The 14,703-nt window shown below is 38.6% G+C and overlaps 1 protein-coding gene and 1 non-coding gene across 3 annotated transcripts in view; both read right to left on the bottom strand.

The window, feature by feature from the left end:
* Positions 1 to 355: 355 nt before the first annotated feature.
* swap70b (switching B cell complex subunit SWAP70b) overlaps positions 356 to 14,703 on the bottom strand; it is a 50,821-nt gene continuing 36,473 nt past the window's right edge. Inside the window, exons 12-13 of one of the 2 annotated variants that reach the window (XM_032522678.1) lie at positions 11,816 to 11,973; positions 356 to 366 (exon numbers count right to left, since the gene is read on the bottom strand). In XM_032522678.1, coding sequence (XP_032378569.1) covers positions 11,855 to 11,973 — 119 coding nt within the window. In that variant the 3' untranslated portion in view covers positions 356 to 366; positions 11,816 to 11,854. Of the gene's footprint in view, positions 367 to 10,960; positions 11,974 to 14,703 lie in introns of those variants that run through there. The other variant, XM_032522677.1, reaches the window with a different exon arrangement.
* trnaa-agc (transfer RNA alanine (anticodon AGC)) lies at positions 12,984 to 13,056 on the bottom strand. Its single transcript has one exon. It is a non-coding gene; the product is annotated as a tRNA-Ala (tRNA).

Raw genomic sequence — 14,703 nt, 5'->3', positions numbered from 1 at the left:
TTTTGGAAGAATTGTGTACAGCATATCCCTCCAGTTCAGAGACTTGGTGAGTCGACGCCAATGAGCATTGAAACTGCTCTGGTGTTTTAACACTCATTAAGAAACTTTACGTTGGTTTACCTTTAATTTGTCTGTACGTTGACCCTTCTTAATTGTCATAAGGCCCATGTAGTGACCCAAAAAATGTGAGGTTGCTTGCAGGGTGTCGGACAGGATGAGGAGGATCTTGAAGGAACTCTGAATGAAACTGCTGTTTAAGGATAGTGAATGGCTTTCACCAACAACCCGATAGCTAGTTAGTAAATACGCGGGAACACCAAAAGCGGGAGGGAACGAGGGTTAATATGTGGATTAATTCTGGGTTGTCTACACAACTGTGTGAGTCAGCTGACTTCAAAAAGTTCAAAGTTCAAAACACCTGTTGATGTCTGTCTTTTTTAGTCTGTTGGCTATTTAGGTTTTTTTCTTGGAACAATGTTGACTGTTTACATATTTGTGCTCATCATCATACTGTATGTAGTATATGTATGTTGTGATTACATATTTCTAAAATTGTATGATGTTTTTGTTGAGTTATTATTACACAATACTTTTTTTGATCTTTTCGAATCCCCCGACCAATGACCCATATTACAAAAAAAGACTAAAACTAATAAAAACTAGACTAGCAAATCCGCTTTAAAAACTAATTGAAACTAAACTGAATTTGATACCAAAAAGTCAAAACAAAATAAAAATAAAAATGCAAAACTATAATAACCCTGGTATGATACTGCCAATTTGTTTTGTTTTGTCATGGTCCAAAAATTGTGGCAGAGAATTGTGATATCAATTCTACGCAAAAAAAAAAAAAATCAAAATTCGTTTTTTTCCCCAAATTGTGCAGTACTATACAGGACGCACGTCAGATCTCATAGCTTCTCAAAGATGAATCTCCTCAAGATGACATACAATGTGCACATTTTGACGCTGTGTTGAGAGCTGACTGTGTTGGATTTTTGAACACTAAGATCATTCAAGGCAAAAAGGATTTGCTAATAGCTCTATTGTTGAACCGTTTTCCATTATTAAGCAGTTAAAAATGTGAGTAGTGTGTCAGAATATCAGTGGGGGTGGGGGCGACATTTTAGTCCAAAACAAACCAGATAGTGACCTTTGAAGGCCAGAAATCTCAACACATTGTTAAGCCACAGATGTGAGTTAATATTCTGACCATTTTCCTTTAACATGCCCCACTTAAAAGCATTGTCAGTATTTTCCAAAGAAGCGGTGTCTGTGTTGCAATGGTGCTGCTCCTTTGTGATTGATGAAGTGCTCAAATGATGACACCGTTCATACAATTTTCAGTGGTTCATACTGTACCCAGTTTCATATCCTTTTTCCTGTGTAAGTACCAATACACAGGAAATGGGGGAGAGCGAGGGGATGACTTGCAGAAAATGGCAATGGGTCAGATTCAAATTTCGGGCCACTGCCAAGGACTGCGCCTATAGGGCACTCTACCGGGTGAGATAGAGATTGCCCCAAGTTTTAGACCTTTTAACTTTATTGTACATGATACATACATTATTGAGTCCCTGTGATAGGGTTGGGCAATTGGATGAATATATTGGCGGTTGCTTTTTTGGGGCGATTTTTGTCATTTTATATGTAAATTTAAGAGAGAAAGTGTTGAGATTGTTTGGCTAAGCGAGACAACTCAGGGACAAACTCGCGTCAAGCAAGAGTTGGTGAATGTTGGAACATGTGAAAGACTAATAACCTACATGGTGATGGTGAGTTTTATCTTGTTTGGTTGAGTTTGAATGAAATGTGTTTTTTTACGATGAGTTAACAAGGCAATTAAGCCTTAGTTATGTTCAGGAGAGAAACTGGAATTTGTTTTTTTATTAAAGAAAATAGGTGTACACATTTTTTTTTCATTACACAGACCTGTGCCAATATATTGGCAATTGCCGGTTGTTTGGCTGATGGTGGTGGGTTGGGTAATTTAAAAATATAGCACAACCTAATTGTCATGGTAATCCATCCAATATTTAAGATATTTCACTAAATGCCAAACTTTTCAACCTTATGGTGGTGCTAGTGTAAAAGCCAGAGAATCACCAAAGTAATGACAACAACATTGTCGGCGCATTTGACAGTAAATGAAAAGCAAAAATTTCTACTTTCATTACAAAACCCATTATTTATCGTTTCAAGCCTATGAGGCGATATCCGTGTCTGACCTCAGTGCCCTTTCTTTTTTCAGCCCTCTCCAACTAGGAAAAGCCAGACCAATGATTATCCGTATTTGGCTTTGCCGTCATACACGTTCTTTGGATTTTAGTCCCTCTGCTGAACATGTAGGTTGCGCTTCTTCGGGTTTTCAGCCATGGCTTCACCTGTTGCAGCAGTCCTCTTCATCTCCAAAGCTGTTGTCCTTTCTCTGCAGGGAAGTAAAATGCATTATTTGAGCTGCTGCAGGCAAAAGTCGCCGGACTACACCTAACATAGTCATACTGAGAAATACAGAGAGTTTTTGTGGAGCTTAAAGGTCTAATGGCATGAACATTTCACTTCATGAGGTTTTTTAACATTTTACAAAAAAAATTTAAAATATGCATTCCCCCAGCCCGCCTATGGTCCCCCAGTAGCTAGAAATGGCGATAGGTCTAAACCGAGCCCTGGGTATCCTGCTCTGCCTTTGAGAAAATGAAAGCTCAGATGGGCCGATCTGGAGTGTTGCTCCTTATGAGGTCATAAGGAGCAAGATCCCCCCCTCCCCTCCTCCTCAATAGCTACAGACTCAGAAATGGCACATCCTAAAGAAAACTCATTGTGGGACTTGCTCTAGTGGCTGTAATTCTGCACCAAGGCTGAATTTTGGGAAAGAGACTATATGGTATTAGGGGACTAAGGTCTATATAAAAGCATCCCAAAAGCACCGTGTCATGGGACCTTTAATTAGCTGTGTATCAACTAATTTGGCGATGGCATGTAACGGATGGTTTGTTAATTTAAAATCACATACTGTAGCTTTAAACATTTCAATGTCAAGGTATTTTTTTGTTGATAAATCAACAAGTTAAACAAATTGATATTGTTTAGTCCATTAAAGTTAATTGTGTTTAATGTTGAGTGCAGTGAGCGACAGTGATGTTACGTCCACTAACACAGGCACTGCTCCCTTTGGTTGTTGCTTTAGTCAGTGTTGTGTTTCCTTCTGGGTTAGATAAGTCTAGAAGGTATTAACAGTCATTAGACACAGCTTTCACAACCCAATGATACACGCAGTCATACTTTTCTAATGTGGAGAAGTTACCTTGCCAATTACTTACTAAGGTAATATATGTATTTGCATGCAAAATCTACTTTTTGACCTGCAACTGACACACATTTATTTTATAAAGCTGTCGTGTCTGGTCTTTCATTGTTGCGTTGAAAGTACTAATACGCCAGGGATGGATTTGGAGAGTCCTGAAATTCCAGTGGGTGGGGTGCAGGATGGAAAATGGATTTTGTAAGCCAAAAACTCAGCACCTGGCAGAGACATTGTATTGATCAACAACACTGTCAACCACCTACAGATATATACCGTAGTTTATTTTGTACTGTTAATGTTAACAATCTTACTTTTTACTCCTAAATATTTGATGATCTCCCACTACAATCTGTTCTCAGTGGGGGAATAGCGGGAATTGACTTGCTTTCACAACACCTGTGTGAGTCAGGCTAACAAACAATGACATGCAAAGGATGCTTGCATAAGAAATTGGCTTTCAAACACCAGTTACTTGAAAAGTGTCCATTTTATTCAGGAAAAGTAAAGTGCTGTGCTGTTTTTCAGCAACGCCCTGCTTCCCCTGTTTGATAAATTTCACACCTATTAGCTGCTTAGTACAGCCAGTACTCAAAATGGTAACCACGGAGCAGCTTCACATTTGGGGATTTCACATCTTCTTTGATTGCACTAATGGTACTGTAGGTGGTGTGGGGGGGGTGTCTGCATTAATTATTCAGTTGGTGGGGATTGAAACTGGCATCTTCTTGCTGCATATATCTTGTTATTAGTCTTAATTTAAAAAAAATTTCACTTTATATACATGTGTATATATTCATCTACGCGTAATACATTCCTTGTCTTTTGTCACTAAAACAACTCACATACATATACAGTATAACTGCACGAATATATTGGTCGCAGTAGACAATTGTTTATCCTTTTTATTTTTGTGCTAAGGCAACAAACAGAGCAAACGTAGATCACATGTCCAAGATGTTTTGGGGCTTTGCTCCACATTGTCTTCTCTAATTCCAACAGATGGATGTCCCTCAAGTGGCCCATAAACGTGTTTCGAAAATAGCATGTTTACTATAGTTATCCTTGTGAAGTTAAAAGTGTAATTGCAAGCGATGTTTCCTTCTCCATCACATTCTGCTGCAATGAGTCATCTTCTGTCACAGAGGCATCGCATGCTGAAAGGCTACGGTCTTCGCCCAATGCTGCGTTGATAGTAGATCAAAAAATTAAATCTGGCGAGAATCGCTGGCTATCACTCACCCTGGTCTTCCCGCTGAGTGATTCAGACCCTTTAAAATGTGACTTTGGCAATCTTGTGAGCTAAATGATTGTATGACACACCATTAGAAGTTAATCTCCACTTTTTTAGCCAAAGGATTACTGTCACATTGTCCTCATTAAGACATTATGGTTTAAGACATGTTTCAGCACTTTCATTTCAAGTGGAGAGATGATTGAGTAACTAGAGGAATTTATTTACTTTTTTTAGACATGCTCTTTCAAATAGTTGTTTTAGAGGTTTGTTGAGCCCTTTTCAGACATGAGCTACGTAACATTGTTAGCTTCATCAGTCTGTTAAAGTGGGGCTTTTTGTCATTAAGACATGTTTGTCAATTATGTAAATGTTTGTCACGGCTTTAAGCAGGCATGACAAGATATTTACAGAAAGAGCCTCAATATTTGCAGGATATTTGGCACCTGGTGGATGAGATGGAGCAGCGTTGGGGACCTATAAAGTTGTTAAAATCTATATGAATGGGGCGGCCTCTAGCTCACCCAGTAGGAGCGTTTGCCCCCATGTAGGCTGCGGCCCTTTGCTGCGTGTCACCCCCTCATCTCTCACCGCCTTTCCTGTCTACCCACTGTCACTAATAAAGGGAAAAGCCCCCCAAAAGGTAACCTTTAAAAAAAAAATTCTATATGAATGAGGAGTGTTCTCTGTCCTCTCACAGGCTGCATACGTAATGGATCTTAAAACCTATATGGCCATTGATGCCTTAATTAATGACCATCACGAGTTTGAGTGTTACTCGTCCCTGCTTCACACAGCATTTTCCATATATTATATTATAATATTTTTTCGTCACTTATATTAGATGGGGCACTCTGCTGCCAGAAAATAGGGCGGCAATTACTGATTATTGTCGTTATCAATTCATTTGCTGATTATTCTAATTGCATGGTCATTAAACATTAGGAAATAGTCAATGCCCATCACAATATCCTTCCTGGAGCCCAAGATGACTTCTTCAGATGTCTTGTCTTGTTTTTTTGTTTAACCGGTAACGGTAACATTTTTTTTTAATCTACAATAATATAAGACCAAGAAATTGTCTAAGTTGGGAATTTGATCACTGAATTTCTGTAAGTAAAGTGTTTTGCTGGATATTCGTTTATACATCCATCCACGAATCTTAACTTAAAGTTCGCTCATTCATTGTGTTTCATGGTGGATTTAAACAGATATTATTTTCTTTGCACATACTAGACCACAGAGTGAGCATATTACAGTGCTTTTAAGGAGGCTAAAAGACGTGCATTTAATTTCTCTTTGTCCATATTTCATAGTTCAGACTTGTGGTGTGTTTGAAATATTACTAGGTTCAAGCTTCTAAAATTGCTGTGATATTTATGTCAAATGATTTGAGTGCTTATCCAGACAGGGTTTTACATTTTCACTGGGTGTGTCTCATTATCAAAATGTACTCAAATTCTTATTTTAGAATTCACATTAACCCAGAAGGATGTTAAGAATAAATTGGTGGTGGTACTTAAAAGAACAATAAGGGAGGGAGTGTGGAGGTGGTGGATCTCCAGGCCGGTGTCTTCACTTCATGCAGATTATGACAGTTAAGATAAGGTTTCATTCCCTCCTTTAAGTCAAATGGCTTTTTTTGACAGAAGAACAAAGAAGATTGTGTTTTTTTTGTGGTTATAAAAGTCAGCTGCAGTTTTACCTTGATGACACACTTAACCTGGAAGAAGAGAGAGGGTGTGTATTTATGAAAGGGATGATCATTCAGGAGCGTGCCGGTAATTCTACCCTCGGCATCGCCTCATCAAGCACGCGGCCTTTCACTCGGTAAAGAAGAGCTGTGCTGACTCGTTCACCTGCTTCCCTTTAAGCCTGCTGCACCCCGAGTATTTTTAGAATGATTTTATACACTGTGCAATTAAGTAGGATGCTGGTAAACAATGCTCTGGTAGAATGCCAGCTCTAAACTTGGCTCAGTCATACGTCAGACAAAATGAATAACTCCATGTGCTGGCAGGAGCGCAGTCCTAGGGGGTTGTAGGGATTTTTTTTTTGCAGAAACACTTGTGTTTTATATTTGCGCCTTGCCACACATTCTTTTGTGTTCATGGGGGAGGAAGAAGATGAGAAATTGACTTTTCTATCTTGTCACGTAAAGCATTCCACACAGATAGAGTAGGACTACATAGACAACCAGTCAACTCGCTGCTGCCTGATTACTGTTCATATCAGGTTAAATTAAAAAAAATCATTATCTTTGTTTGTCTAGCACATTTAGTTATTGGTATTTATTTGTGTGCCCTGCTGCATTTGTGTTTCTGGGGCGTGAATGCAGCAGTCATAAATTTAAGTGTAAGCATTTATGTATCCAGGTGTGACACCATTAATGCATGTAGGTGGATGTATTTGTGTGTGCATGCATTTTCAAATGATTTACAGTAGGTAAGTGGGTATGTGCATGTACTTTAACATGTATCCACAGTAACTTCCGACCTATGAGGGTAAAAATACAAATTGGAGGTTAAAGTGGCACATGCCTCACCTTTAGCGTGGCTCTTTACATTGTCAAAAGATATTTATATCTGGAATGAACAATTGAGAAAAATGGGTTTGATTACCCTGCTGTGGCCCCGGGCTCAGCCTTCCTGTGGGTGCAGAGTCAACCTCAGTCAGATGCGCTGATTGGAGCCAGATCCTTTGTCCCAAATTCCGTCTCCTTGCACCCTTGAACCTCACGAAATCTCTAAACTAAAACCTTCAGCCATTGGTGTAAGTCCCACATTACACCAATCTAACTCTAATGTGATGTTGTGAAATGTCAGGAGGGCGATGCAGGGAAACGTGCTGGTGTATAAGAGGGATGACACGCAGGTAAAATAATGTTGAAGCATAAATTCCACCAGCGAGGCAGAGCAGCTCTTTACAGTAATAGTCATTGTTGTTGGTGTGAAGTGGAAAGCTGCTGTTAATTTTTCACTCTCTGGACCCACTTTTGTCGTTTTTCATTTTTATGAGGAGGAGGGAGGACATCTGTTTCCGTCGTTGACCCTTGCAGGAATTCTCTGGGGACCTTTTAATCTTCGGTAGAGAAGTATAATGTGAAGACGCAGTGATGTGCTATTTTTGTCTACTCTCTCGCCAGATGCTTCCCTGAACTCTTAATTCGCGCGTATCACACCCCAGGGGTCCATGAATTGTCATATGCGATACTGTGGAGGAAGGTATATATTCTGCAGGCGTTTTATTTTACTGTCCCAAGAGTACCCCTTTGCTCCGTAAACCTCTACAGACCCTGAGGTTCGCGAGAACCCCATTAGCTGTAAATACACAGAATTCCTAAAACTTTTAAACCCTATATATTTTGAATTCCTTTGACGTTTTCAGACTCTTTGTATCTCAGATGCTCTGGTACTCAAGGGGGCAGTGAGACCCCTTAACCCCGCCTTATCCTTATTTTCCACCTAACCCCTCACTACCTCTCTCTCCTTCTCTCTCACACACACACACACACACACACACACACACACACACACACACACACCACACGACACCCACACTCTCAACACACAACACACACACACACACACACAATACAACACCCCCTGCGATGGATCCAGATCGGGAATTTAATGCATTTCTGTTTCGCATCACTTCCCAGGAATGCGGCACGCGTGCCACAAGCCTCATAACCTCAGGCTGATGAGTGTGAGGATGTTTAAAAGAGAGAGGAATGATGGGATACAGACGCTGCTGGGGGTTTTGGGGGTTTGTGGAGGGGGGTTTTGACAGAGCGCATCCGGCGCAGCACTTGGCGTTAATGACAGGCCATCTTGTTGCATAAAGCAATGTTAGTGCAGCTGTGGTATGTGCCAAGCGCATCTGGACTGCAGATTTTTGGGAACGTATTTTGTGTGTGTTTGTTTGGTCTGTCCCGTCTCACTCAAATTAACGACTGTTGCACGATACGGAGGGAGGATGGAGTGAATTAACTTAGTGGGGATCTTTTCGGGGGGGGGGCAGGGGTGTAAGCTAAAAGTGCAGATTTTACAAGGTGGTCTGTTTTGCATAACACTTAGATACTGTTTTTGTATTCTGGCAGTTAAGACGTTTACACATATTGAATCTAGGATTTAGGCGCTCATTGTCAGGGTGCTTGAAAGGGCGGGATAGGTTCCTGACCTGCAGAGTGACCACAGGGAAGCCCTGCGTGACAGTCAGGTCTTTGTCAAACAGCCTCCAGTTAAGTCTCGGTTTGACAAAGACCCACATGCACCTTAGTAGGGTAGTCTGTACCTGCTTAGTTCATCAGTGGCTGCTTTATTTGTTTGTTATTTGTTAACATGATGTACATATGTATGTATGTAGTTGGTACATCATGTTAATGTTTTCTAATATTGATGTAAAACAAAGTCAATCTAGACAACATTAAATACTAACATAATACGGGTTATATTGTCATTAAATAAATTTCAATTCAATTCAATTTTATTTATAGTATCAATTCACAACAAGAGTTATCTCAAGACACTATACAGATAGACCACACTCCAGAATTTACAAGGACCCAACAGTTCTAGTAGTCTCCTCCAGAGCAAGCAACAGTGCAACAGTGGCGAGGAAAAACTTCCTTTTAGGCAGAAACCTCGGTCAGACCCAGGCTCTTGGTAGGCGGTGTCTGACGGGCCGGTTGGGGTTAGAATGAAGAGTGGCAATAACAAAAATAGAAAAAATTAGTAAATGTTTTGGTATTGTTTGAATATATCCGTATAATCAAGTATTAAGAGCTTTCATCGAATGTGTGGCTACATTTATAAACCTGTGAATGCCTGCAGGTAATTGTTTCCATTATTAAATTATCATAACCGTTTGGTTTTATTACCTCCGCCAAGGAAGTGGAAAGGTTTTCCATTTGGTTTGTCTGTTTTTTGGTTGGTTAATTTGTCTTTGGCTGATTTTAATGAAACTTGGTGGAAGGGTGCAGCATGGGCCAAGGAAGAACCCATTAAAGTTTGAAGCGGATACACCAATTATGTTTTCCTTTGGTCAACATTGCAAGATAGGGCTTCCGTGCTGCATTCATGTTGTGTCGCAATAATAGGAAAAGTTATTTCCCGATTAGTTTAAAATCCACACTGCATTAACACTGAAAGAAAGGGCTAGCCTTGGTGGAGGTCTGTGCTCCGCAATTGCCCTTCTAGTTTATAATTACTTTTATATTTATAATTACAATTATTATAACTGCAATACTTTGTAGTATATTCAAGTGAATGTTGATTGAACAAGATTTGCAAATCATTGTATTGTTTTTATTCATGGTTTACACTACATCCCAACTTCATTGGAATTGGGTTTGTAAGTCTACACAATAAAACTGTGAAAAATGGCTATCACAATTTTCTCAGAGCCCAGTGTGATGTCTTCCTTTTGCTTCTGTCAAGAACATAGATATTTAAATCCTTACATTTGATGTTTTGACTTGATAAATAATTTAAACAATTGTTCATAAAAAAAAAAACATTTCAGAATGTTTATTCTAAGTATATCTAAATAGTAACACTTGCAGTGTCTCTGTAATTGGCAGGATTGTTTCTTTTTTAAAATGGCCCTCCGTGCACCAGATCTTGAAGTCCCTTATCAACGAGACATTAGAAAGACAGGATGAGAATTGAGCTACACATTACAATTATGAGAGCCAATGACCCTGAAGATAGTCTGTATCATACATAGCTGAAATAATTGATTTAGGCAAATGTAAGGTCTAGACAGTGAAGTAATGGAAATTAATTCTACATTTCTCTATAACTATTCTGTCCCCAGATCAGTTAACACGTTAATTACAGTTTGACAGTAAGTGTGGCTCCCCATGCATCTATTATCAGAAATAATGAACTTCTCCAGCCGCTTTCTGTGTGGTTTGGTGTTTGTGGCACTCTAGCAGCCTCTGGTGGACGTATGAGGTTAAAGCAAGTGCAGCTGGCCGTGGATTTGTTCAGTTGCCACGGATGGTTGGGCTGTACTGTTTGTGTAATGTGTTGTGTGTTTGAAATTTCTGCTGTAATGTTTTGTCTGTGACATATGTTTATTTAAAAGACAAATACAGTCATTAGTTGTTTGAGATGTGTTTTATTCCATAATTCAGTCTTTAGCTTTTTACATATAAAAAAAACAAAAACAAATAGAAATCATGTTTTTCACTCATGACAGTATCATAGGCACTGATGAGTACAGTACAACAAGACATATAAATGTTTTGCAGTTAGCATTCTTGTTTGGAGTGAGACTTTGGCTAAATGCCCTATTTCTGACAGTGTTTACAAGCAGGAAACGTTTAAAAGTCTGTTCTTTTGACAGATGTAGATCTAGGTCAGACAAACGGGGAGCACTTTTATTAGTGAATTGTACATGTTATTTCAACGTCTTTATTTTTTATATAACAACTTTGTTAAATATTGACTTTACATAAGACATGTCACCCCCAGGTGCAACTGATGCTGCCTTCATACAGTGTAACATTAGTAGGAAAACAAAAACTATTAAAATATTTACAAAAATCCCTTATACTTTCACGTAAAATGGTCACAAAGAGTTAGAAAGGGGAAAAGGCCACAACAAAGAACAGTTTGTTGCCATTTCAGTAACTGAGTAATTTTTTTTAAAATATTACAACTTGATAGGTGCGGTCCAACATCAAAACCTCAAACACACTCAAGCAATTTACGTTAGACAGGTCCGACTGGTCAAAAGTAGCCGTTGATCATACAGGAGCCCTGGTGGTCTAGATTAGATGGAGTTGTCTTTTAAAATTCATCTAGTTCCTGTACATTTTACTGGATTGTTGTGCTAGGAATTAGCACTAGGTAAATGTTGGCTCAACGTTCAGTAGCCCAAATTACTGTGTTATCTGTGGTGGTTGTTAGGGCTAAAGATCAATTTTAATGACCCAAAGTGAGCTTTTACCTTATAACACATGGCAATCAATACATTTAAACAACAAAGCTAGCCTATTTTATTCCAGCATCATTTTTCTGGTGTTATCACTTCTTTACTTAGTACATTTGTTGGATCCCTGTTAGAATTAGTGAACCTAATCCTCATAATGTGAAACTGTGACTTGAGTTTCTGCGACGAAAAACTTGTTAAAAAGTATAAAGGTCATTGATTACTTAATGCCTCCAAATCCTAAAATGCCTTACATTGTCTTGGTATATCTCGCATTTGGACTCCACTGAAAATCCAGTTACCAGACAAGTCCTTCCCGTCACTAGATGTCGTATCACAAACATTCACGTGTTTAAGGTTCAGGGCGTACGGGGGCTCTACTGGGCCTGGGTCGTCTGATTCTTCTTCTCCTGCCATTTCTTCTGCCTCAGACTGAGCTCTGCATCAGAAAAGGCTGCTGGGCCCCAGTTGGTGATCATCTGCTGACCCTTGGAACCTGGAGGTCAAAAATCAAAAGTTTATTCACCATAGGGGTAGGAATATTTCATTCAAGGTGGACTATAACCTTCATTTGTTCACCCTATGTGCAATTATTTGTCATTATAATGCATTATAAGCAGCAAGTCAAAGCAACGTTCATTAAGTAACTAATGTAACCTGTCCTGTCTGTTGCAGCAATGAGACTTTTGTTTATACTTGTTTGCAGTTAAGTTGAAATATCTGTTTAAGTTCAGTAAGTCTTTGTTTTTTATTGTTTTTGTGTATTTACACTTTTTTGATACCTTTAACTCATTCTATTTTAATGTGAGATTAGTTTGTTAATTAATTTTAATCCAAAATGTTGTAGTTGCTCCCGTCCCTTTAAATAAGTCAGGCTCTTAATCATTAAACGAGATTTAAATACAAATCATTAACAAAAGGGAGCGCTATAATGTTGACAAGTCATTCATTAATGCTTCAATTACTTTTATTTGTTTTCTATTTAATGTTATCTTATACTGCACTTTAAACTTTTAGGTTTCAACTGTGCATTATTTAACTTATATCAGATGAACTTTGAAAAGTGTGTGACCATTTTAAAATTCTTAAACGTTTTCTTTACTAAAAACACTTTGACTGATATAGACATTTTGTCTTTTAAAGTTATTTGACTTTGTAGTAAACTACATTTTTAACATGAAGCTTACAGCCAAAACTATCTGCGGAATTTAGCTATCTCATTGTTATGTTTTCTCCCTCCTTTTGTTTGGCTTTGAGGAGCAGACTGGATCTAGTTGCCTGAGAGAGTATGACAAGAATCCCCCGTTTAAACAGGGTCAAGTTGTTTCTCCTCTACTAAATTTACTAATGAACTCTATTGGGAAATTAGGAAGACAAAGGCGCCATTAAATTTATTCATGGCAGGAGTGAGCAGCTTTGGGGAAAAAAACCCAATTCAAGCAGATATGCATGTGTTCCAAATTTATAGTTCTTGTTGTAAAGCAAGAAGAAGAACATAAAGTCCTCTGGAGAATGCGGGCATTGATCCCGCTACCTCTCGCATGCTAAGCAAGCGCTCTACCATTTGAGCTAATTCCCCTTTGGAAAAAAAAGGCATAAAAAAAAAATCATAAAAAGTCATAGTATAGTATGTCGAAAAATTCATAAAGAGTCATAGTATAGTATGTCGAAAAAGTCATAAAAAGTAATAAAAAGTCATAGTATAGTATGTCGAAAAATTCATAAAAAGTAAATAAAAGTCATAGTATAGTATGTTGAAAAATTCATTAAAAGTCATAAAAAGTCATAGTATAATATGTTGAAAAAGTAATAAAAAGTCATAGCATAGTATGGCGAAAAATTCATAAAAAGTAATAAAAAGTCATAGTATAATATGTTGAAAAAGTAATAAAAAGTCATAGTATAGTATGTCAAAAAAATTTATAAAAAGCATTTTTTTTTAAATTAGATTTTAATACTAACACCTTCAAGCACAAAAGGATAGATTACATGAGTGGACTGTACCTAAAGATCTATGCAAAGTTGAAAAAAAGATACCACTTTTTCAATTATTTTGCAATGTTTTCCAACAATTAACGGTGCAGTAACAGACAGATAATGTTAGAATGTGTCAAAATGACACTCATGGCAAAGTCCTCCATATCTGTTATTTTTAGTGTGAGCTAGTGTAACACTTAGCTGTCACTTAGCAAGCAACTGTCAAACCTCAATAGCAGTGCAGTGATTATTAAAGTGTAGTTATTCTTTAATAAAAAATAAAAAAAACTCAAGACAAGATTGTTGTTCTACACGGTAATACTGAACTCAAAGGCCACTAGGGTTTTTAAAAAAAATGATCCATATGTAATGCTAGCTTGTCGGGAAGGGGGTTAAATAACCCTCCAAAGTCAGGCTACATTTTGGTGAGGGAAAAACTGGCATGGCCATTTTCAAAAGGAGTCCCTCTGTCATCTCAAGATATCAGAATGAAATGTCACTCAACACTCACTGACTATAGAGCTGTACATTCATTTAACTGCTTTGGGGTCAGTTTTCCAAGGTTGTGGCTAGGGCTGCACGATTATGGCCAAAAGGATAATCATGATTATTTTGATCAAAATTTTGATCGCGATTATTCTCACGATTATTTGTTGATTTTAACCAAAACAAATTGTACTGTCACATAGGCTATTTATAACTGCGAGAGGGAGTGTGATGGGGGCTACTCCCAGAGAGACGGCTGATCATTATGAACGGGTCCAGCACGGGTCGAATGGCGGATACACACGGCGTCTGTTTCTTCACTGCGCTGCATTTTTATTAACTATGATATTCTGGCCATGGGTCACATCTCTGGTCCAGGTCCAGGTCCAGGTCCAGCAGCTCCGTCTCACGCTGTTACTCTACCAACTGAAGTTAGCTGCATTCAGTAACTTCTCCTGTGTTCTTCGCCGTGGCGACCGCAATATCAGAGTTACCATGGAAACAATGGTACTAATCCAGGTTTGCCCCTCATACTTAACAATATACAGCTGTGTTAGTAACAATTAAAACTGTAGACAAATATCAGAAGTGTGGACCGGGCCGCTGTGTGGCGGGGCGCGGAGAGTAAGAGGAGAGAGCGTAGAAAGATCCCACACAGGCCCGGCTTTACAGACTAAATGGGTCATGTAACGCAAATTAAACCATACTCATATAAACAGCATTGCAGCGGATGCGAGGACATTAGCACCGGTGCGTCCTAGAG

This window comes from Etheostoma spectabile, chromosome 8 (genome assembly GCF_008692095.1).
Source record: "Etheostoma spectabile isolate EspeVRDwgs_2016 chromosome 8, UIUC_Espe_1.0, whole genome shotgun sequence".
NCBI classification, from domain to species: domain Eukaryota; kingdom Metazoa; phylum Chordata; class Actinopteri; order Perciformes; family Percidae; genus Etheostoma; species Etheostoma spectabile.
The sequence above is the reverse complement of the archived record's forward strand: the minus strand, read 5'-3'. Positions and strand labels throughout refer to the sequence as shown.